The sequence below is a fragment of the Rhinichthys klamathensis genome, unplaced genomic scaffold (assembly GCF_029890125.1).
Source record: "Rhinichthys klamathensis goyatoka isolate OS25496 unplaced genomic scaffold, OSU_Roscu_1.1 h1tg000059l_1, whole genome shotgun sequence".
NCBI lineage: Eukaryota > Metazoa > Chordata > Actinopteri > Cypriniformes > Leuciscidae > Rhinichthys > Rhinichthys klamathensis.
The window spans coordinates 8,065,821-8,089,025 of record NW_026606604.1 but is presented as its reverse complement, the minus strand read 5'-3'; the positions used below and the strand labels follow the sequence as shown (position 1 = coordinate 8,089,025).

Here is a 23,205-nt window from a genome sequence, read left to right as displayed (position 1 = left end):
GGGTGGCATAGGGTGGCAAATGCCACCCTAAAAGAAAGCCTTGCCACCCCTGCTGCCACCCCAGTTGGCAGCAACGAATTAAAAGTTATGGCCAATTTGACAATTTACGAACGCGAATCTCCAATGTCCGACTGCAGTGAATTCGCTCCGTGCATAATATGACGACCGTTGACGTTCGTACTTTATTGTGTGGGCAAATACTTCCGGCGAAAACGTCCGCGGTGATCTGACCGCGAGAGCGGGAGACAGCGAGAGCAAGAGACAACAGCGACCGAGTTCCATTACCAGAGAGATAAGTTTTCAACCCGACCAAATTTTTAAATGCATATCATTTTCAGTGTATTTCACCTGTGCGTTTCTATGCTTTATATTACTGCATTTATTTTGTGCAAGTGAGATGAGTAAAGAACATCAGTTTCATATATCATTATCTGTCTGGTGTTTATAAACAGTAGCCTACAGTATTTTACTACGTGTAAAATATACACAAACTTAGCTATATTAAGTTGTTTGTGTACAGTTAAAAATATAAATGTAAAATATGTGATAATAATATTGATCGAGCAATTGATGTAAGTAAGTAAAAATACATGCGCAGAATTAAGAAAATATTATTTAATATTTATGGAGATAAATTTTAGCCTATCATAAAGAAAACGTGTGAATGTTCACAGGGTATTTTATTTAACAACTCTAATCGTAGTTGTAACTCTATATTTACAGTAGGCATAATTGTCATTGCGTATGTATGCAGCATGAGTCCAATACAATCTTCTGTTCGTGAACAGTTGTATTTCATTCATTAATCTGACTAACGTTATGCATCCGTGCATTTAATTGCCATTGGCTCGTGTGATAGTAATATGGATCTTAGAAGTATTTAAATGATATAATTGATTCTATAAATTGATTCTTGTTGGGTGCTCAACAAAATAATAGCCTATATATAAAAAAGGGAAAAAGGTCGGCACACCTTGGCTCCAAAAGTTAAACGCACCCCTGCCTTTATACTCACACAGCACAGGGCTGGACTGGCCATAATATTATAACTATTATTATATAGTAGTGTAATGTAGACAGACACTATCACAACTAAAAAGAGTTTTGAGTTTTTCTTTGTTCAATTTGCACACTGCATATGGGTTGGAGCTCTTTATTTTGAACTCTCAAAGTGCACCAGATTGATGAATTTAACATTAAAAAGCACAAAATTTTCTTACGGGGGAGCATGCCCCCGAACCCCCCTAGAGGGACAGAGGTGCACTCTGCACTCACCACAGATTTACCAAAATCCTATGGGAAAAAACGGTATTGCTATCCCAATGCAGCTTATTGCTTGTTTTAGGATTCATCACTGTGGAGTATAGTTCAACTTAGTAGTTATTTCATCTATTAACTCTAACTCAGTGGTTTTTATAGGAGTTGGTATACATTCGGTTGTGTTTATGATTATATGTAGTGGGCCAGTCTGGGCCAAAATGCCCGGGCCGATTTTTTGTCCCAGTCCAGCCCTGTACTCACAAATTAAATTAAGTACATATACGTCTGCCATGTTGCCACCCCTCAAAAATTCCTGCCCCCCTCTTGCCACCCCATAAATATTTTTCTAGATCCGCCCCTGCATATAGGCTTCAGTAAATCGAGGAAAAGGAGTTTCCCCACTGCGTATAGCTACGCAATACTCGTTCCCTATCTCAGGGAACTGAGGTTACGATAGTAACCGAGTAGTTGTTTGGCACCATTGACTTCCATAGTAGAACAAAAAAATACTATGGAAGTCAATGGTGCCAAAGTTCCAATCGTTCTTCAAAATATCTTCCTTTGTGTTCAGCAGAAGAAAGAAACTCATACAGGTTTGCAACAACTTGAGGGTGAGTGATGACAGAATTTTCATTTTTGGGTGGAGTATCCCTTTCAAATATCTTAATAATGAGAATGGTGATTAGAGGAGTAGCCTACTGGATGGTGTGTCAATGAAATATATTTCTGACCTAGCTATTTTTAGCTTTGTGGGACAAAAATAGCTTAAAATCTTTCTAGATAATTATCCAAATCAGATTTTTTGGTTGATAATATGGTAATCATTCAATTTAAAAGTAGACCCACTTATTAAAAGTAACCAAATACAATGATATAGCCTACCACCACAGCACCATAAGTCCCCCAAAAATGTTTGTTTAGCCTATAAAGTGAGAAAAAGTCTGACTCACTGATGAATCAAAATTCCCACCAGAAGAGAGTGGCAGTCTATATCCTGTGTGTGAATATCTCTTTAAGAATGAAGCTGAAATTGGATCCTTTTACCACCATCACATACAGCCATCATCAGTTTCAATCATCCTCAACATGTTCTCACCGACGCGCGTTTATAAAACCCACACGCATCGTAGATTGAGAATATTATAAGGACCTTCCGTTTCTGTTCGATATGAAATCATGCATTTCATATCGCCGTGGAGAGAGGAGAATCATTCATGTGTCTGACTGACGAAAAAACACGGATTTTTATCAGCCCAATGTTTTCAGACACCATGCACAACTAACCAACAGAGACTATTGATGATTGATAAGAGGTAAGCATATGGGTTAATACGTATTGCATGATATCAAACGCGCTGTGTTTTTAGCCAGCATTGCGGTGTGATATGGCCTAAAGAAAGGCATGTCGGTAACAACACGAGTCGATTTCCGTTCATAGCAATGTTTTTAGAGACCTTAATAGAGATGTGATTCATTATTTTATCAAATAGTCAGTGCTGAATTGCTGTCGATGTATATTTGACACGCGCCCATCTTCATAAAATGCACATCTAAGCAAAAATATAGATATGTGCATTTGTTACACAAGCTATGCGGTTCAATGCAGTATATCAGTCGAAGTTAAATGACCGACTTTGACAAATGAAGGCTATAAAATGACATTTAAAGGACAATACCTGAGTTTAACATTTAAAAAGGCTATATGGTCGACTCTGCACTGAAGATGCATGTCAGTTTGAAGGAAAACATTTTGTTTAGGTTTGTGACTAGAAAAACATTAACATTTACTTTATCTAATGAAAATATTAAATGCAGCACAGGTTTTGCGGAAGTGTTTGAGATTTTTCATTAAACTGTGTTTCTGACTTCTAAAAACTTTCTTCTGGGGTCTTTTATTCTGCTCTTCCTTATTTGGTGTACTTTCAGTTTTGAGAGCTGCTGTGTGCGTGTGTATAAAAAATAACCAATGAAAAGAGATTTAAAAAAATATATATATAGTTTAAAACACTTGCCAATCTCGTAGATATGTAATATTTGTAGTCATGTTTTGTTTCAAAAAAACTTTAATGCCATTTTTCAACAAAAGTTTTGATGTTAATGTCTGGTGGTACAACCATCAGGCAATGGTAAAACATTTCCTCTATCGGCTTTTCAAGACAAACATAGTTTTACAAATATCATGAGTTTTTGAATCATGACTTATCATTTTGTATGTAGTATGTACTTATATTTGCTTTTGCTCTGCAGTTTCCTCGTGGATTCATTAAAGCATCCATTTTATCCATTCTGCTGCTGTATGAGCCCTGCTTTGCTCAGCTAATCTTTCATTCATAAGGCGGCACTGCTTTCCTTAATATATGATGCATTCACTAAAGCATGCCAGCAGTGCAGCTTTATCAATGCTGTGAGCTGCCTTCTACATGATAAACCTGTACATCAGAATGGAAAGCATCTTAATCTACCCAAGACTTTTCCGCCACTGAAGGCTTATACTGTTTTTTTTTTTTTTTTTTTCATGATACATGCACAGCACACACAGCAGAAGACATGCAATCACACGTGTTCATCTGTGAGAACTGCTGAACTTCCTGTTGTGTCACAGCCATTGCCATACATTGCTTCGTGACCTCTTTGGATGCCTGCCCTTCACAACCAGCATGAACCTGTATAGGGACTGTAAATACACTCACCCCCACCCCTCCCCCTGACTGGGTGGACATGTGTGCACGGAGCCTATTGCAACATAAAGAACATCTAAATTTAGTCTCAGCTTGTTTTTTGACTCCCATCACCCCATGAGGAGATGTGCTGATGTGACGTCACAGCACATCTCATTCAGTTCTTTGGCCATGTTTAAAAATATAGATGGTAAGTGAATCATGTTCGCTTACTATCAACTCAATTGTTTATATCATCTTAAATGCTGATGCAGTTTTCAACCGGCTTTTGTATTGTTACAATTAGGGCTGGGTGAAAAAAAAAAAATTTGATTTCTTGATTTTAATCGATTCTCATTTTTATGAACCGACATCAATTTTTAAAGGTGCAGTGTGTGACTTTTAGCGACATCTAGCGGTTCGGTTGCGAGTTTACACTAAGGGCTCAGCCCGCCGCTCACCCCTCCCTTTCGAAGAAGCTACGGTGGCTAAAACGGGACAAACATCGTCGTCTGAGACAGCAGAGAATAGCCAGCGTAAACCAAGTTTCTGTACCACAGCCCATTATAAACCACATCATGGATAAAGTTTCAGGTGAGGATCAAGGGTCTTAATACATAATATAATAATAGTAATCAGCTGATTGTCTCACGAACGTAACCAGCACATTCTCCCCACATAGCAAACCCATAATACAGCGAGGGAGAAGAACCACATGAAACTATGCAACTATATATTTTTTCTAACAGGGTAGTAAAAGTTTAGCTGGCTAATATGAGCTGTTACTGTGGCTGAGCTGGTTAAAGCGTAAAGCATTGTTTAAACTCGACGCGTCCGTCTATGGTCCGCATGAGCCCAAAGGTGCGCGCGGCAAAAATGACGTGATTGAAACAGCGCGCGCGCCTCCGCATCCCCTAGACACACTTACTACACACAATAGGCTTTTTTTCTCTGATTTTGGAAACTCGATCGACTTAAAATGCTTCCAAGATCGACGAGTTGGTGATTCCTGTAACTGTTTTACGGTCAATGACAAGAGTAGCCTACTAATCAGCTGTCTCACGAACTTAACCAGCACATTTATCCCCACATAGCAAAGCCATAACACAGCGAGGGAGAAGAATTAAGTTACATGAAACAATCCAACTACATATTTACACCACTGACAAGGGAAAAGTCACTACTCACGGTGTTTATGACTAGCTTCTTCTAGCTTCCTGCGGGTTCTCTTTCAAGGTAGTGACGAAACGCGCTCTGTAACGCTGTTTGTTCGCTGTCGGCTACGGTAGAAACATGACGTCACAATATGGCGACCTTCATAGAAGGGGATTCCCGCGCCTATGTAGATATAAATGCCTCATTCTAAGGTAATAAAAACATTACGGTTTATTAAGTAAGTTCTTTATACACCACTGAACACATAGTTATGGATGTCATATTGCATTTCTGTTAATAGATACTCAAAAATGTTACACACTGCACCTTTAAATCCCAAGAATCAATCTTTTAGTACATGTATATATATTTGAGGCACCTTTATTTGGACAGTCACCACATCTTCATGCAATGAAAGCACCTTGTCAAACAACACAAAGATGCTCAGGACAGTTGAAAGTGTTTTAAGCCTTGCTAACAAAGACTTTATTTAGAAAGATGGTGGACTCGTATTACTATGAATGGGAGTGTCAGTGTTCAGAGACGCGCGGTTACGATTGCACATTAGCTTGGTCCAGCCTGAAAAAGGATTTTTGTTGTTGTTGTTGTTGTTGTTGTTGTCATATTTCATTGGTGACTTCAAATATGAAATTTAATCATAAGCTTGGCGAACAGTTTTGGAGAATTTGATGTTACCCCATTCAAAGAGAAAGGAGCTGCACTTTATTTTTTTATTTATTTTTTTTATTTACTTTTTCTCATATAAACAACACTTCAATCAGATGTACCTCAGATACTGTCTCGAGTATCCTCATATCAAAAAACATACACACACAACATACAAATATATGCCCATACATACACCATATAGTTGTGCCGTTCATCTATTCATCAGAAATATAAACTTTTTAAAAAAAAAATTAAGAAAACAACAAAAACGAGAAAATAACTATGTACATGTAGGGAGTAGTTTTTCTGGGCATTCTGGATATTAACTAGAAAATAAAATCAGGTCTTTGAGATGTTGCATATTTGGTCCATTTATCCCAGCACAAAGCAAATTGTTCCAGTTTATGATTTACAAATGCTGTTATCTTCTCCAATTTGTAAATGTCCATTGTAATTTCCATCCATGCGTTTAGGGTAGGGCTCTCGTGTGACAACCATGTTTTGGTAAAGCTCTTCTTTACAGCCACCAGCAATATATTCATTAAATATTTATCTCTTTTTAACCATTCTTGAGGTATATATACAAAATCCCAGAAAACATGGTAATGGTTTGCATTTTGGTTTCCACAGTTTCTCCTACCACGATATGATTTCTGAGAGGGTGTATTAAAATATCTTATCAAGTTTTTCCAACCAAACTCCCTCCATTTCTGTGACCTGGAGCATTTCCATTAATACCTCCATATTATTGTCCATTCTTTCTCAGATATACTTATTCCTCCTTCCTTCTCCCATTTTGTTTTAATATAGGAAGTCGAGTGTGTTTTAAGATTTAACAGACATTTATATATGCATGAAATAATAATTCTACCAAACACATCTGAGTTGTATGCTTTTCTGAACAATTCTATTATAACTTTCCCTGTCCCAGCCACATTCTTCATCTTCATATTAACAAAATGTCGCATCTGTAAATATCGGTAGAAGTCTTGTGTTTCTAATGAGTATTTCTCTTTGAGTTTTTCAAAACTAGTTATTGTGCCACCTTTTATTACATAGAACTGTTAATCCTTTATCTGTCCAGTCCTTAAATCTAGTATCTAATCTATTTGGTGTAAACTCTGAGTCGTATGCACACCATTTAAGAGGCTCAATATCCTTTTTTTAATTTATATTCTATTATAATAGTTTTCCATACATTAAGAGTGCATTTTACCCATGGATTATCAATAACATTTATGTGACCTTGTAAATCAGCAAGGATTGCCTGTATAGGGATGGAGGATAGTTTCTCCACTATATTTTTCCATTCATGGGCTTCATAGGATGGGTTGCACCTACATATCACGGCTCTCATCTGTGCTGCAAAATAATAATCTCTTAAAGAAGGTAATCACCAACCCCCTTTTTCTTTAGCTAGCTGTGGAGCTGCACTTTCATGCCCGAGAGGAGTTTCAAAGATGGCCGCCGAGTGAAATTACTTGTCTTAAAGGGACTTTGTTGCTAATTTAACTATTCAAGCGCAAAAAGACGCGAAAGAGAACTAAATTCGCTGGCTACGAGAATCAATATCAGATCGTATGGTAATGAGCCGTCTGATTTACAGACAGCCACGTTAGTTGCTAAACATTAGTTTGGGGTGGAACTACAAATCAACGGAAGATAGGTTAGGGAAACCTGCAATTCTGGTACCGCTAGTAGGACACTTTTTTTTTTTTTTTTTTAAGGTCGTTGGAATACTCTTTTCTTTTGGGAGATTTATTTAGGCACTGTTTGTTGTAACAATAATTAGCAAGCATGTCAGTTATGAGTGGCTGACGTTTAAGTAAACACCCCTGTGAACAAGATGGATCATTAATATTTGAAAGAATACATTTTAAATGTGTATCTCCGGTGGACTTAGTACTCTACAGTGTAGATGACCTCAAAGCTAGTACACATGGTCTAAAAGCCACAAAACTGCAATTTTATGGTTTTCAAATCTGTGTCAAGTCTCTTTTCACTACATTCTCAGTTCAAAGGGTTCATGTTTTGTATATTTCTATCGTCCTTTGAACACTTGTATAGCCTTAGGTAAGAGTGCAAATCATGTTTTCCATTAGCCATTATGGGCCAGAGGTCATGAAAGTAGATCAGCGGGAAATGTTATGAGCACTTAGATGGCCAGTGGAAGATGTCTTGTAAAATAATGCTTCTTATATGAGTATTTTAGAATTTCTATTTGTCAAGGACATACTTGTATGTCTTATGTATTAGTATATAACAGTTTATTTCACAGTATTTTTCAGCAAAAATATTGAATCAGTGTTAAGTAAGTATACTGTTATATGAATAAATATTTAAAATCACTAGATAGATCAAATTAGCAAATTTCATTTTTCCAGGCAGTGACGTTAAACACACTTAATTCGGTGAATTACATACTTGTTTACAAATGAAAAAAAAACAAAAAACACCTCAATGACTTTAAAGGTATAGCCTTGACCTAGATTTAGTCCAGTTGACAATTTGAATGTTAACCCTGTGGCTTTTATTTCTACTGAACCACACCATATATGGAAGAAAGTAAAAGCGCTTGTGACAGGAAGTGAGAATAGCTCAGGTGAGCATGAATACAGTGTCTGTCTTTTGCTCTGTGCCGATTTACTCCTGCTAAACCCAGCTGGAATGCTGTGATTATTTTGGCCAAAGGATTATCATTATGGATCACTGCTTCCTTATGTGCTTCAAAGGGGACAGACTTGTTTTTCTGGTGCACAATGAGCCAGGCTTAAAAGAGGAACTTTTAAACTCTTGCTTTTTTTTTAAACACTAGAATGATTTCACCTTTAGGAGAAGGTTGACATTTAGATCTGAGCTCAGTATGATGTGTATCTACAGCGCTGCCATCAAGGATTATGTGCGTATTGTCATTTATTACAAACAAAAGCCCACTGTTGATTTCCAGAACAGTTGTGTAACCAGAATGTCTGAGATTTTGGAGTCTTTTGGAATGGTCAACAAACTCTTACGTCACGCCTGGCTGCATTAATATCATCAACCAATGATTGAGTGTGAGATAGAGACATGGGCTTTATATCACCTCATTTGGTTTTCCTCACTAACACTGTAATGGAAGAGGGCATGTCTGTTAAACATTTACTTAGCTTTTCTCCTGGCTAGAGTTTTCCGTTGTGTGATCTCAACGGCACATTGATGTTCATGTCTTTTTCGAAAGCAACTTCAACTGTCTCCTGTGCTCTTTTTCTTGCAGTGGGGTCGGGTGGCCATGGACCCCTTCAGCCAGCTGATCCTGCTCATCTCGGTGGTGAGTTTTTGCACCTTCCAGTGGCTCTTTCACAGCGTGAGCCCCTGGGTGTCGTCCAGAATCAGCCCTGGCTTCCTCAAACTCACCCACAAACAGAAGATCGAGTGGAACTCAAGGTAATGAAGCATGCTTGTTCTTTTTGTATGTGTTGTCTTCTCGTGATCAGATATATCTGTAGATATTCAGTGTTTCTTATGTACAACATAGCTGTGTTTGATTCGCTAAAACGTATCAGTTCGTAAAAGTCATTTGGTTAGGAATCATCCTAGTCTGGTTGCACTGTGCAGGACTGATTCATTAAAAAGAACTGACTCAAAAGACTCATTGTATGTACAGTATGTTTTTGATTCACTAAAAAGAACCGCTTCATTAGAGTCATTTGTTTAGGAAATGGACTGTAGTAAAAAGAACTGACTCATTCATTCAGGAATCATTTAGACACATGGTTTGATTCACTTAAAAGAACTGGCTCATAATAGTCATTTGTTTAGGTATTTGTGAACTGGTTGCACTGTATGTTTTTGGTTTACTAAAATGATTTGGTTCGAATAATTCATTTGTTCAGGAATCATTCAGTGGTCACAATGTATGGTTTTTGATTCACAAAAAAAAACAAAAAAACGCTCTGAAGTAATTTGTTTAGGAATTGGATAAACCTGCTTGTGTGGTTTTGATTCACTAAAAATAACTGAATCAAAAGACATTCAGGAATAATTTCGACAAAAGTGGTAAGGTTGCACTGTATGTTTTTGATTTACTCATAAGAGTCATTTGTTTAGGAATCAGATAGGAATTCTGATTCACTAAAAAGAACTCGAAATACTCATTTGTTCAGGAATCATTTAGACAACTGGTTGCACTGTGTTTTTAAATTCGCAAAAAATATTTACATTCTGTAATAGTCATTTGTTGAGGAATCAAATTACACTGGTTGCACCGTATTGTTTTGAATCGCTAAAAAGAATCACTGCATGCGCTGTTTGTTTTTGATTCTCTATAAAAAAAAAACTGGCTCATAACATAAGAGTAATTCGTTTAGGAATTGGACTTTGCTGAGACATTAAAAACAAGTGACTCAGACTCATTTGTTCAGGAATCATTTAGGGAACTGTTTTTTGATTCACTGAGAAGAACTGAGTCGTTTGTTTAGGAATCACACTACAGTAAAATTACAATTATACATACAGTTGCAATAATGTCAAACTATAGGCTAAGAGCCATTCTTAACAGGCAGTATGTTGAATATAGTCAGTGGATTCGCAGTGGCACTATTTCCCTGTTAAATGTCTTATCAGGAGAACCTACGGAGAGCAGGTTGTAAGCTGTCACTCAAAATGACTAATGTCTGTGTATGCAGAAAGAAACTGAGGGAAGATAGCAGTGATCATTTGCTCATTTCAGCGGATGTCAAGAGAACAGCCAGCTGGAGGAGATCTTTAGATGTAGGGCACACAGCATCTGGTTGATTGACAGCAGTCAATTGCTCTGTTTCGATTGTTTCAACTTGACATGGTTCTATGGGAGAAGCAACCCACTATAAAGACTGCTGTCATGTGTGATTAAACCCTTTCCCTTGGGTGTGTGTGTCTGCAGGACAGTGTCCACGCTCCACGCCCTGTTGGTCGGCCTTTTCTGCCTCTACATCCTGTTCTTCGATGAGGGCGTCAATCGGGACCCCGTATGGTGAGCGCCCTGCCCTCGAGACCGACCCGCCACACTGCATGCTGGGAAAGCACTGCTCTTTACAGACTAGCAGGACGCTTTCAGTAACTGTTGTAACATGGTCTTGCAGTAATCTCAGTGCCTTGTTCTCATCTTTACCACAACAGGGGAGATCCTACTCTGGTGAAGATAAACGTGAGCATTACTACAGGCTACCTCATATCTGGTGAGAGCTTACGGCAGATGTCTGACTTTGGAGGTGGAGGGTTTTTGTTTGAGAGCTGCATCGTGCATAGAAATATTTTTGATTGTAATAAGAGTTTGATTTGAAAATTCATGTGATTTCATCTTGATATTGCATTTTTGGGAGTTTCTGATAGATATATTTAAAGATATATGTGATATACACATTTAAGTTGTTGGTCAGTCCAGTTTCACAAAAGAAATGTCACTTCAGGAACATTTCACCATCTATGTGGCCTTTTTAACCTGGTTTTAGATGATTAATGTTAACAAACAAGACATTATTAAAAAAAAGTGTTACCAATGTTTTTTAATTTCAAATGATACTTTTATTATAATGTATTTTGCTTTTAGTCTCAGTTTTTCTATTTTTATTTATTTTATTTCAATTTTTATTTATTTTATTTCAATTTATGAAAATGCTTATACTCTTATGATTGTAATGCTGGGTAAGGGGCATGTAAATTGATATCGTAATGTAATATTTGTATTAAAAATTCTCTAAAAAAAATAATCAACCAAATAACCGCTTCACAGCCATCAAAGTCATCCGATGTTGGCAGAGACTTTACAGGGATATTTCACACACAAATTTTAATTCTTTCATTAATTACCCTCATGTCGTTCCAAACGCAACTACCACTTTGACGCTTTAAAAAGTTCATAAAGAGATTGTGAAACTAATCCACATAAATTGAGCGGTTTAGTCAAAATTTTCTGAACAGACTCGATGGCTTTATATGATGAACCGATTTAATTTAGGCTTTTATTCTATTCAGTGTCAAAGTGGTAGTTGTGTAGCTGTCAATGGAGGGACAGAAAGCTCTCAGATTTCATCAAAAAAATCTTCATTTGTGTTCCGAAGATGAATGAAAGTCTTACAGGTTTGGAACGACATGAGGGTGAGTAATTAATAACAGAATTGTCATTTTTGGGTGAAATATCCCATTAAGGAATACTCTGAAACAAGGTTAAAATTTTTGGTGCTTCAAAAGTCCCTAGATAAATGTCCATGTGAGATGAGGCCATATTATTAAACAATAATATGGCCTCATCTCACATGGAAACCAAAAAAGTAGCTCTTTGAATGTATTAAGTCACTTTTGTGGCAGTGTTTTGTGTACATGCTAAATTAAAACTGGCGAAATTCATATTCCTGAAAGTAGTTCTGACTCTTCTCGCCTTTTTGTTCTGTGTGTTTTTCAGATCTGCTGCTTATATTTTACTATTGGAGAGCAATAGGAGACAAGTTTTTTGTAATCCACCACCTGGCGGCATTGTATGCTTACTACTTTGTACTGGTGAGTTCCCTGTTATCCCATAACAGAACATGCAGGCAAGATGGGAAAGAGACAACCAAGAGTGAGCAGTGGTAGTGTCAGGTGTGCAGCTGGTGCTGAAAGATCTGTGTTCCCTATAAACAGAGGAACATAATGAACAGAATTCAGCTGGAAGTCATTTTCTTCAGAAGGATTTATCCCATTTGTGTCATTCCATTCACTATACACGTGTCACCTGTTTAAAATGTATTGCACACGTTGAGCATTCAGAGCACTCCTCCAACATTGTTAAAGGGTTAGTTCACCCAAAAATGAAAATTCTGTCAGTAATTACTCGCCCTCATGTTGTTCCAACCCCGTAAGACTTTCGTTCATCTTCAGAACACAAATTAAGATATTTTTGATGAAATCTGAGAGCTGTCTCACTCCTCCATTGGCTGCTAGGTAATTGCATCTGCCGGCCCAGAAAAGTCCAAGTGACTACAGTGGCTCAACCTTAAGTTTATCAAGTGACGAGAATACTTTTTGTGCGCAAAACCCCCCCAAAAATAACGACTTTATTCAACTATTAATTTTCTTCCGTGTGGGCCTCTGAGTGAGTTCACGAGAGCGCCACGACGCATGCGCGAGAACTGAGAAGGTGATGCATTAGTTGAAATGACTGACAGAATTTTTCATTTTTGGGTGAACTAACCCTTTAAGGTGAATGTTAGCTGCTGGCTTACTGGAATACTTCTGATTGGTCATTTCTGTGGCACCACAGGCAAATTGCAGCAAATATATTTGTATAATGACAGGAGCAGGCCACCAGGAGCTAGTTTCATGTCTGTCATTACAATCTGTGGTCTGTCTTTTTCCCCACATAATTTAAACTCCAATCTTTATGCATTTATTGATGCATTTATTTATCTATGCATGCAAGTAGCAGTGTAATAAGCAGGATAATGAACTGTCTGGCAGCATAAACCACAACAGGGGAATCTTGTATCAACGGTATAGGGTTTATTTAGCAATTAGCGATAATAACAGACTGACTGTACATTATATTTCTTAAATGTGCAGGAATTATTGTACAAATAACCGCACACTGTCATTCTGGTTTAGTGATCTTCTTTGGATATTTCAAACAAAATATGACCCCATATTGGGCCTTTGACCTTCTCTGAAGAAATAAGGGCCTTGTTTCTTCTTACTAATGTATGCAAAGTTCTCATTTGTAAAAAAAAAAAAAATTTATATACAATTAGGGATGAGCAATCCAACTAACTAGTTGATTCTGTGAGGTTTTTTTTGTATCATTTATTAGTTTGCACAGTACAGCTGTCTTGGAAAAGTTGCATTTGATAATTTTTTTAAAGCGCCTCCGTTACATACAACACATTCAGGCTGATGTCTTTAACATTTTTGTTAAAGAGTTAGTTTTTTTGCATTTTAAGTTATCCAGTCTAGTTTCGAGCACAATAACACATCTTATGTAAGCAGTTTCTAAGAAACTTGTATTGTTTTGCTCATCCCTATTTACTATATCCTTAGTTTATTGTTAAAATGGTCTCCAAATGTTTGCATTTACCAGCCCAGATCTTTAACCACTAGACTACACCACCCACTGAGGCCACTGCTGTTCACTCTTGGTTCAGTTGTACGGTTACCCTCTAGGTCACCAAGTTCTGTAGCTGATGATGATGATGGTATTTTTTGCATGGAATGCTCATTGACGGTTATGCAGAAGTCCATTCTCTCCTCTTCAACTCCTCTTCTACCTCACTGACCCACTCTCAGCAACTCTAAACGGTCAGTTGTGGCCCGGGTCTCGGTCTCGGGCCAGACTGCACCGGATTGTGTGCATGTGTTGATGCTCGCTGCTCCTGTGGTGCCGTTGGAGGGTTTCCCGTGTGCATGCTCTGATACCTTCCCCTGCTTTGAGCCGATCTTCCTCCTAAAAACTCTCTCTTCTGAAACCTAACATCCACATCTCAACTGCAGGATGAGTAACAGCGAGAAAGCACTTGTTTGTTGGCGCTGTGTTGAGATTCTCTATAATCCACACTAAGGTTTTGCAGAATAACAGGTTGATCTGGTCCTCAACTGAATTCTAAATAACTACGCATTTAGAGACACAAGTTGTTGCACAACTGGGAAACTTGTTGCACAAGTTGTTCGTTGTGCTTTTTGATAGAAATTTGAAAGAAAACAAACAACACCTAAAACAGCATCAGTCGATGCTCAGTTGTTTGGCATAGGTGATTCTGTGAAATGGGTGCCTTTGGTAATATTTTTAACAGTATATCAGACAAAAAATGTCTTGAAATGTTAATAAATTGTATTGTGCCATTTCAAGCTAAATTGATAAATATATTAATGTTTGTAATTCCAGCAAGGTAACAGGGTTGATGCAATGTGACTAGATTGTTCCCTTTAAAATGAATGAAGATTTCCAACTTCACTCACTATGCTTTTAATTGACATGATCTTGTTTTGTCATATTGCATCAGCCCCATTACATGTGTCGCAAAGCACAGCTCACTTTCAGGATAGATCATTATTTTTAAGATATTACTAGCTTTCATTCAAAGCCATGACGCTACAATATTACGCTGGAATTAGAAAGGTAATTTATATTAAAAAATCTATATATTCTGCTGATGTTAGGACAAAAATCTTTTTAATAAACAGTATATACATATAGTTGGCATAAGCCTTTATTTGTTCAAGTCATTATATATAATTCTTAGTGACCTGACATAACTAACATATATTTTTCTGTGTCATGCTTGCACGTTGTGTGCACTAACGCATGAATTGTTAAAAAAAATTGTTATATACTGTAGCGTATTATTACTTACGATCAGCTGTAATTCCACTATCTGCCTTGATGATGATGATGATGATAATAACAATAATTAAAAATTTCACTGATATATTACTAAACAACAGGGACTCAAAAGGCACACGTTATGTAGAATGACCATGACAAATGATTTCTGGTGGCTTAATTTGTTGTCTTAGTGTGTACATTTCTAAAAATCAGCTGCACAAAAAGAAAAAGAAAATCTGATTCCTAAATATGCATCTGGGACAGCGACTGATGATATTCATGGCTTTGTTGCTTGTATACCTTAGTTACCTTGATTTAATGCAGCTGAGGATCGCCTCAACCTGAACATGCATTTTGTTGTCAGGATGTAGACCATACTGTCACTGGTCACTTTTATGACTGCCTTTTCAAGCCTTTTTCTAAATTATTACATGATAATAGATGTACTTTAACACGGATCTGGAAGTCTCTGTTGGGTCTCACTGAGTAGTCAAGTCTGTCGTTCGAAATGTCATTCGTTGTTATTGTTTCCTGTGTTTAGAATTGCTATTAGTGTTCAAAGCAGAACGTTTTAGTGTCTTTTTGTTATTACGCACTTCCCAGGCAAAATGATAATATTCGCCGCCTTTTTAGAACATTAAAGCATAATAAACCCCCTCAATCTTTTCAGCGTTTAATAATTGTGCTTCATATTAAGAACAAAGCGTTCCGCTATATTTAGTGCTGGCACATAACCTTAACAGTCTATCAAACGTTATTATTTTGAAGTAGTGTAAGATTGAATTAATTTGTCAGTGTGTCGTGCGATTTGTTCCTCATAGTGCATGTCCAACGAGTCTTAAATGTTGTTGCTGCTTTTGTCGTTCGTTCTTTTTGCATTTTTTCTGCACCTTTTTTTCCAAGAATCTGTCTGTCAGTCTGTCTCTGTCCCACCTAACATGACTTCTTGAATAACGCAGCCTCACTTCCTTTGACCAGCAAAACCCTTCATGCAAAAACTACCAGTGTCACTTTTAGTCGGGTTAGGAGATGAGGGCTATAGGCTTGGCTGATCTAGATGGACTCTCTCCTGTCTTGTCTGCTGTTCTGCTGTTATGGAACTCTGAGCAGTTACTGAAGCCCAGTTACAGTATGGACTTACCAGTACCTAGGGGTACCAGCATGCATCTGCTAGCCAACCTGATTATTATTTTATTATTTTATTGATAATATGTGGTCCATTTTGCAGTAAGTATGCTAATGTGTTTTTTAATTGCAGTCCTCAAGGTAAGCGTGTTACCGAGATGCAAAAATGTTTAGGAATGATGATGTTATTTTAATGTTTCATTGGCACAGACTCAAGGAAAGGCTTCATTCTCTGACAAAACATGCATGGCTGACCATTGCTGCACTGATACAGTGGGATCTAAAAGTCTGAGACCACATTGAAAACCTGGGATTTTGTTAGTTAAATTAAAATTCTGTCATTTACTCACTCTCATGTTCTTCCATAACTGTATTCATTGTATCCATTGTGCTGAACACAAAAGAAGTTTCTGGTCCCGTTAGTATTTTATTTTTCATACTATGGAAGGCAATGGGGTCCATCAACTGTTTGGCTACCTGCATTCTTCCTATTCTCCTATGTTCAACTGAAGAAAGAACTTCATACAGGTTTAGAACAACTTGAGGGTGAGTAAATAAATGACCAAATTTAAATTTTTTGGTGATCTATCCCTTTAAGGGATACGTTTACATGACAACGATGTACTAAAAACGGAAAGGTTTTTCTTTGCTTTTTTCGTGTACAGTTGACAACGTTGTCAAAATGATCCCCGTTCACTAGGGTTGGGTATCGTTTGGGTTTTATCCGATTCCAGTACCTACTCGGTATTTTTTAAACGGTTCCGGTGCTTAAACGGTTCTTAAATCGGTACTTAAGAAAATGAAACCGCACACACTTTATCAAAAAATAATACCCTTTAATTTACAGGGCCAAACTGGACACAATATTAACCTAAATCTTTAAACAATATAAATACAAGTAACATATGGTAATAATAAAACCAATATAAAATAAAAATTCATATTTACATAATATCAAATGAAACAATATTGTATCAAACAATGTAATAATACTGGAGATTAATAGAGATTACTAGCAGGCAGAGCTGCCAACTCTCACGCATTGACCGTGAGACTCACGCAAATGACCCTTTTCACACAGAAAAATCGCGGACAAAGAGGACACTGACAGACAAGACAGAGAAGGTTACTTTTGATATGGAACAAATCCACAGCTGTCAGATTCTGTCAATATTTTTACGAGATTCACACAATAAATAACGTTTTGGCTCTTTGAAATGTGACAGATCGCTGTAGCGCGTCAGTTCAAACGGTACGTGATACAGCAGCCTACAAATACAAATCCACTGCTTCTTAGCTACGCAGCGTTGAGTGAACCTATGAAAGAGAACATCTCTGGTTGGTGTAACATATCTCTCAATAGGGAACGGGACGCAGCCAAGCTCCTCGCGCTGCCGACCAGCTTCCTTTTTCGGCAGAGAAATCTGAGGAGCAGATGGCGCGCGCGCGACAGCATAGTATGACGACGTAAGTGCGTCGATGCGGCGCCATCAGCCAATGAATTGGCTTGATTCTATATGGGATTCAGACTATCGGCACACCCAGAGGGCGTTCTGACACGTAATTTTACACGTGAAATGCAGCCAAACCTTGCGAGAAAGAGCGCGCATGCGAGACAGAAGAAACTGTGCTCCAAACTGTGTAGCACACGCACGGCGGAGAGAGAGAGAGCGAGAGACCTTGTGTGTGTGTGTGTGCGCGTGTGTGCCTAATGAAGTTAGGCACCGAAATCAGGCACCGAAATTTTCTTTCTTATTCGGTCTGGTTACTACCGTTTACGTCGGAACCGGTTCCCTATTGGCACCGAGTTTCGGTACCCAACCCTACCGTTCACACGGATCCACGAAAATAAATAAAAACACTACTATGCATGCCGGTATTTTGATGATACCACTTTTGTAAAGAAACGCTATGTGCCTAGTCTGAACACATGAGTAGAGTCCATGCACATGACGTCATATTATGTACATTTTTTAAGTAAATTCAATTGAAAAATTTCTTATTTTATATATTTATATATGTAATAGGGCTGTCAAATGATTAATCGTGATTGATCACATCCAAAATAAGTTTTTTTTACATAATATATGTGGGTGCACTGTGTATAATTATTTTATATATATAAATACACACACATGCTTGTATATATTTAAGAAATATTTTCATGTATATACTGTATATAGATTTATATATAATTTATATTATATATAAATATTTTATATATAAATGATATTTTTTACTTAAATATACATGCATGTGTGTGTATTTATATATATATATATATATATATATATATATATATATATATATATATATATACAAAATAATTATACACAGTGCACCCACATATATTATGTAAAAAAAACTTTTATTTTGGATGTGATTAATCATTTGACAGCCCTAATATGTATATGTGTGTGTGTGTGTAATACTGTTTATTAATATCAGTAATATTATCCGACATAATTTATAGTGAATAAATCAAAATAGAATTTTCACTAGTGGTCTCAGATATTTGGACTCAGACTGTATGTGCCTGACAATATGTGGCTTATTTGAAATGATGACTGTTATTATTGACAACAAGGTTTTGGTTATTGATTTCATAATTAACTTTTCATTTGTTAGATCTGTTTCTGTTAACCTTTTACAGTAATTACTACAGGGACAAATATCAGTGATATCAACAAAAAACTTGTTCGGCTCAGTTTGACCGCGCTGTTAAAGTCAGATTATTTATTTATGGAAAATAGACATTCGTTAATGATGTGTGACTTTAACAAATCATAAATTTGATATATTAGGATAATCACTTATCATGAATCTATTATTTTTACTCACAATGCAAGTAATTTATCACCTTTACATATTCACTAAAAATAACACGCTAAATATAGGCAGTAAATACTAAAAGGCATTATTTGATCTAAAAAATACATCCTGTATTAATAGAATAGCAGTGTCCATGCAACCTCCTTTCTGTGTTCTACTTTTCTTTTTTTCTTATGTCTGTCAGAGTGAAGTATCATAACTCAGCACCCAAGCAATTACTGTGGTACTTGACAGCAGGAGAGATTGGGACTGTTCATGGAGCTGATTCATGAGCCTGTGCCTTTCTATATAACTTGTGTCTGTGTCATTGTTTGTTTGTTCTTTGCCTTGTGTTTCCAGGGTCAAGGAATGTTGCCTTATTTTGCTAACTTCCGTCTGCTTGCTGAGTTTTCCACACCGTGTGTAAACCAACGGTAGGTATTTGGCTGATTTAGAGTTCAAAATATTTTTAGTGTAAACTTTTTAGTGTTGCCCACCATGTCTTAAAGCCATTAAAGACAACACAACATCTAAATTAACACTCTTTACCCTTTCAGTAAATGTTCCTGAATAAAGGTCGACTAGCCTAGTATTAGTCAGGGCCAGGGGAGAAATACTAAACCATAATAATGAGCATTTAAAATATAAATGAAGTGCTCGAAACAAGCACACGCATGCATAAAGCTTGCAAACATTGTGTTAACTTTTCTGAGATCAGAACGTAAACAAAATAAATAGCTTATAATATAAATAACCGCCTAACGGAATTTAAGGACACAAAATTTAAGTGTGAAATTTAAGGAAAATATTTCAGTGTGAAATTAACAATGAAAATCCATATGCATTTGTAGGAGTTTCTCAAGGATTGGTTATAATTGTTATATTGGAATTACTTCTTAGTAATGGACGCCCCTTTTTTGTGCCCCTATCCCTGAGAAACACTGCACGGCCCTGTATACATTGGATTGATTTTAAGAACTTTAATCTACTTTAGGGATCCAGACTGCACCGGCAAGACTTTTTTTCTTGGTTTGTAAAACCTTTTGAGAGTGAAATTCAAGCCTTGAAGTGCTTCACGCTAGCCTGGTTAAAACCAGACCATTCTCAATCTACTTTTGCCGGAAGTTGTCTGGGTTTTCCCAGGCTAGCTCCACGCTTTTCCAACACTCTAAATATTATCCAGTTTTAATGGTTTTTTTTTTAATGTGATGACCAAAAACATTATTTGTTCATCTATCAAAGATTGTCCCCATTTGCAAAACTAAAAGTTTCAAGATGTTGGGAAACCAAAACTTGGCAATAAACGCTTTTTATTTAAAAATAATTAAGACATGAAATTACCTCTATAACCTGTAGATGGCGGCAGAGGAGCACTTATTGGCTTATTAGCAATAGATATTATGAAATCCCTATTATAAAGAAATCAAGAAATAATTTTGTGTGTATGAAATGGGACAAGTCACAAAGTCTCACGAAAAAACAAAACCTTCAAATTGCAAAGAATTACACAGAAAGCAAGCAAAGAGCGCTCCTTTTATAATCACTGTAGCTTGTTGATCAGTTCAGTATGATACTATAGATGGAACAATGCTATATAGAAGAACACTTTAATAAGTGCTTTAATAAGCTTTACTGTCAAATGTTTTCCGAGAAACAAACATGCAATATTATATGTAACTGCACTTACTATGCAAAACAATAGCAATTTTATGATTAAAGATTCTACTTGAAGTGTGCACCAAGCAGTAGTAAAATACAAGTATCGGATCGGCACCCGGTATCGGTATATTCACTGACTCGGATCAGCGGGCACAAAAAACTTGTTTGAGACATGATGACATCCCTAATTAAATGTATCAAATGCCATTTCATGCTGTCACTAATAAGAAATGACAGAAATGTTGTGTTAGTAAATTACTTTACCGCATGTCACTCTGCTCACCTGTGTTTTCCAGCTGGTTCTTTGAAGTGTTAGGTTACCCCAAAGTGTCCAAGCCCAACATGGCTAACGGGGTCCTGATGGCGGCTGTGTTTTTCCTGGTGCGGATCGCTGTCATGCCGGTATACTACAGCCGAATGTTCTCCGTGTACGGCACGGAGGCCTTCTACAGGGTCACCCTCGGTGGCCGTAGCGCCTGGATCTTCTCCAGCATCTGCCTGGACATCATGAACGTCATGTGGATGCATAAGATCGCCCGAGGCTGCTACAAAGTCCTGCGATCCAGCCAGAGGCTCAAACCCGAGATCCAGGAGAATGGAAAAAACGATTGAGCAAACGGGCCTGAAGGACATTCGAATTTTGTTCACAAACAGGGTCGTTGTCATATTGACGGTCTTCAAGGGAGCGGACACTATTGCATGATAGTGACCGGTCGGGAATGAAAACCACCCCAGAGCAATATTTCACAGAGTTATGACCTGAAAACTCTGACAAAGTGTCAAATAGAGATTCTAGTACACCAGAAAAGACTGGCCGCCCACTTTTAGTTTGTGTTTGTTTTCAAAACTGTACACCAGATGTGCAAACGATGCACTGTACAAGACCACCGGCTGAACTGTATTTTTCTGTACGTTTCTAATTTCAAACTCTGGGCAGGTAAACCACATTATTTATTCATCAAAGTTCAGTCCGTCTCCCTCAATCACTGTACTGTGCAGAGGGGCCAAGCGGTCATGAGTCACCTGATGTTCACGTTTACTTCAAAGCCGCGTATATTGACTGTGAACGTTTCAGCCACACAACTGCACTGCACTAAACGAGGAAAAGCAGCGACCGGGAACGGTGTACTCGAGACGAATCTCTTGGAAAATCCACCGTCATGCTGTACTTGCGACGTATTCGACGTATTTTGTCTGAGGAAATGATGGCCTGTTGAGATCTTCTGTCGATGTGGTCAAATATGGGTTTAAATAGCCAAAATATTTTATATGTATACCAGATACGAGCAGTGAACTCTTCTCATTGCGATTACATTAATGCGAAACTGTTTTAAGAATGAAATCGGTTTACACTCGCTCCAGATTCCGTTCGGATTCCGTTGTGTTTCCACGAAACAGACGTCAAGATTTGTTCGCACTGTACAGTTAATTGCATGCGGCAATATTGTTCTCTGAATGTTTGCATTGTACATAGAAATTTTATTGAACATATAATAATAATTTTAATTACGTTTGTGTACAGTATATTCGATTAATACTGACCTTAAATTATCGATTTTGATTTGGAAATGGGTTTTAAAAGGAAATTCAGAAGAGCTTTGGGTTGTAGCTCGTGAATGTTCGAGCCGAAGAGTTCTCGACGCCGGTGTCGATTAGTTTTCCTGCATCGTACCTAATTTATTGAACCAGTTTTACACTGGGAAGGCATGGTAATGTTTGTACGACATATTTATTATTTTTTAACAGAAAGATATAACAATCAATGTATCTGAGTATAGATATACAGCATATGAGAGATTTCACAATACAGAGATACTTATATGAATTCATTTTCAAATTCATAGTCACTATGTAAGACAAATATAGTGTAGAATATTCATGCTGTACACACATGCATTCAGTGGCGGCACAGATGTGAGTGCATGAGTAGTTTTATTGAATTATGAAAGACAGCTAGAGATGGCTTACATCAATTTGCGTGGAAACAATTCTGTTTTTATTGAACTTGGTACTTGAATATTGAAATGCGTTATTTTGAGAGACAGACCTATGAAGAATTGTCTTTTATTGGCACGAGTTATACAGGAATCCATGTTGTGATTTTTGCCTTTGCATTCAATCACTTAAAATGCCTTTTTGTTTTCTTCAATAAACATCTTTTATTTACTACTTCTAGTGTCATTTTATACCACATGGTTCATTGTATAGTCATGTAAAGGATGAATGATTATCACTTTGATTGTTTTATCTTTTTAGTTCTCACAAATGTTGCAACCAAAGGTCAGAAGTATGAATGGCTGTTTGAAGTCTGTTCTTAATTTTGCATATTAAGTAGCCTATAAGTGGTCACACACCAACAGTTTCAGTATGTCTTCGGTCTACAGACGTGCATTATAACACTGTTCAAGTATAACATGAAGCAAGCAAAGGAAAACAAGGGAAGGCCGTTTATTCATTGTAATGATCTGTTGCTGGTCATTTCCAAGACAGGATTGATCTATGGACCGCAATATGTCATTCAAGAGTTTGTTTGTTTGTTTGTTTGTTTGTTGTTTTACCAAG

At 37.2% G+C, this 23,205-nt stretch overlaps 1 protein-coding gene across 2 annotated transcripts; it reads left to right on the top strand.

The window, feature by feature from the left end:
- Window positions 1–2,489: 2,489 nt before the first annotated feature.
- On the top strand, window positions 2,490–21,808 carry tlcd4a (TLC domain containing 4a). 2 transcript variants are annotated; one of them, XM_056249229.1, is made up of 7 exons: window positions 2,490–2,573; window positions 8,995–9,164; window positions 10,642–10,731; window positions 10,878–10,936; window positions 12,160–12,254; window positions 19,345–19,418; window positions 20,940–21,808. In XM_056249229.1, exons 2-7 carry the CDS (start codon window positions 9,010–9,012, stop codon window positions 21,253–21,255), a joined length of 789 nt encoding a protein of 262 aa, XP_056105204.1. In that variant the 5' UTR covers window positions 2,490–2,573; window positions 8,995–9,009; the 3' UTR covers window positions 21,256–21,808. The 2 variants fall into 2 exon arrangements, with proteins under 2 accessions (XP_056105204.1, XP_056105205.1); XM_056249230.1 differs by lacking the exon at window positions 12,160–12,254 and having other exon boundaries at window positions 10,878–10,905.
- Window positions 21,809–23,205: the final 1,397 nt, after the last annotated feature.

Excerpts from the sequence above, each read along its gene's own strand:
- tlcd4a (XM_056249229.1), top strand. The coding sequence starts at position 9,010 with ATGGACCCCTTCAGCCAGCTGATCCTGCTCATCTCGGTGGTGAGTTTT. Across the intron at positions 10,937-12,159 it reads TACAGGCTACCTCATATCTG|ATCTGCTGCTTATATTTTAC; the intron begins GTGAGAGCTTAC and ends TGTGTTTTTCAG. Across the intron at positions 19,419-20,939 it reads ACACCGTGTGTAAACCAACG|CTGGTTCTTTGAAGTGTTAG; the intron begins GTAGGTATTTGG and ends TGTGTTTTCCAG.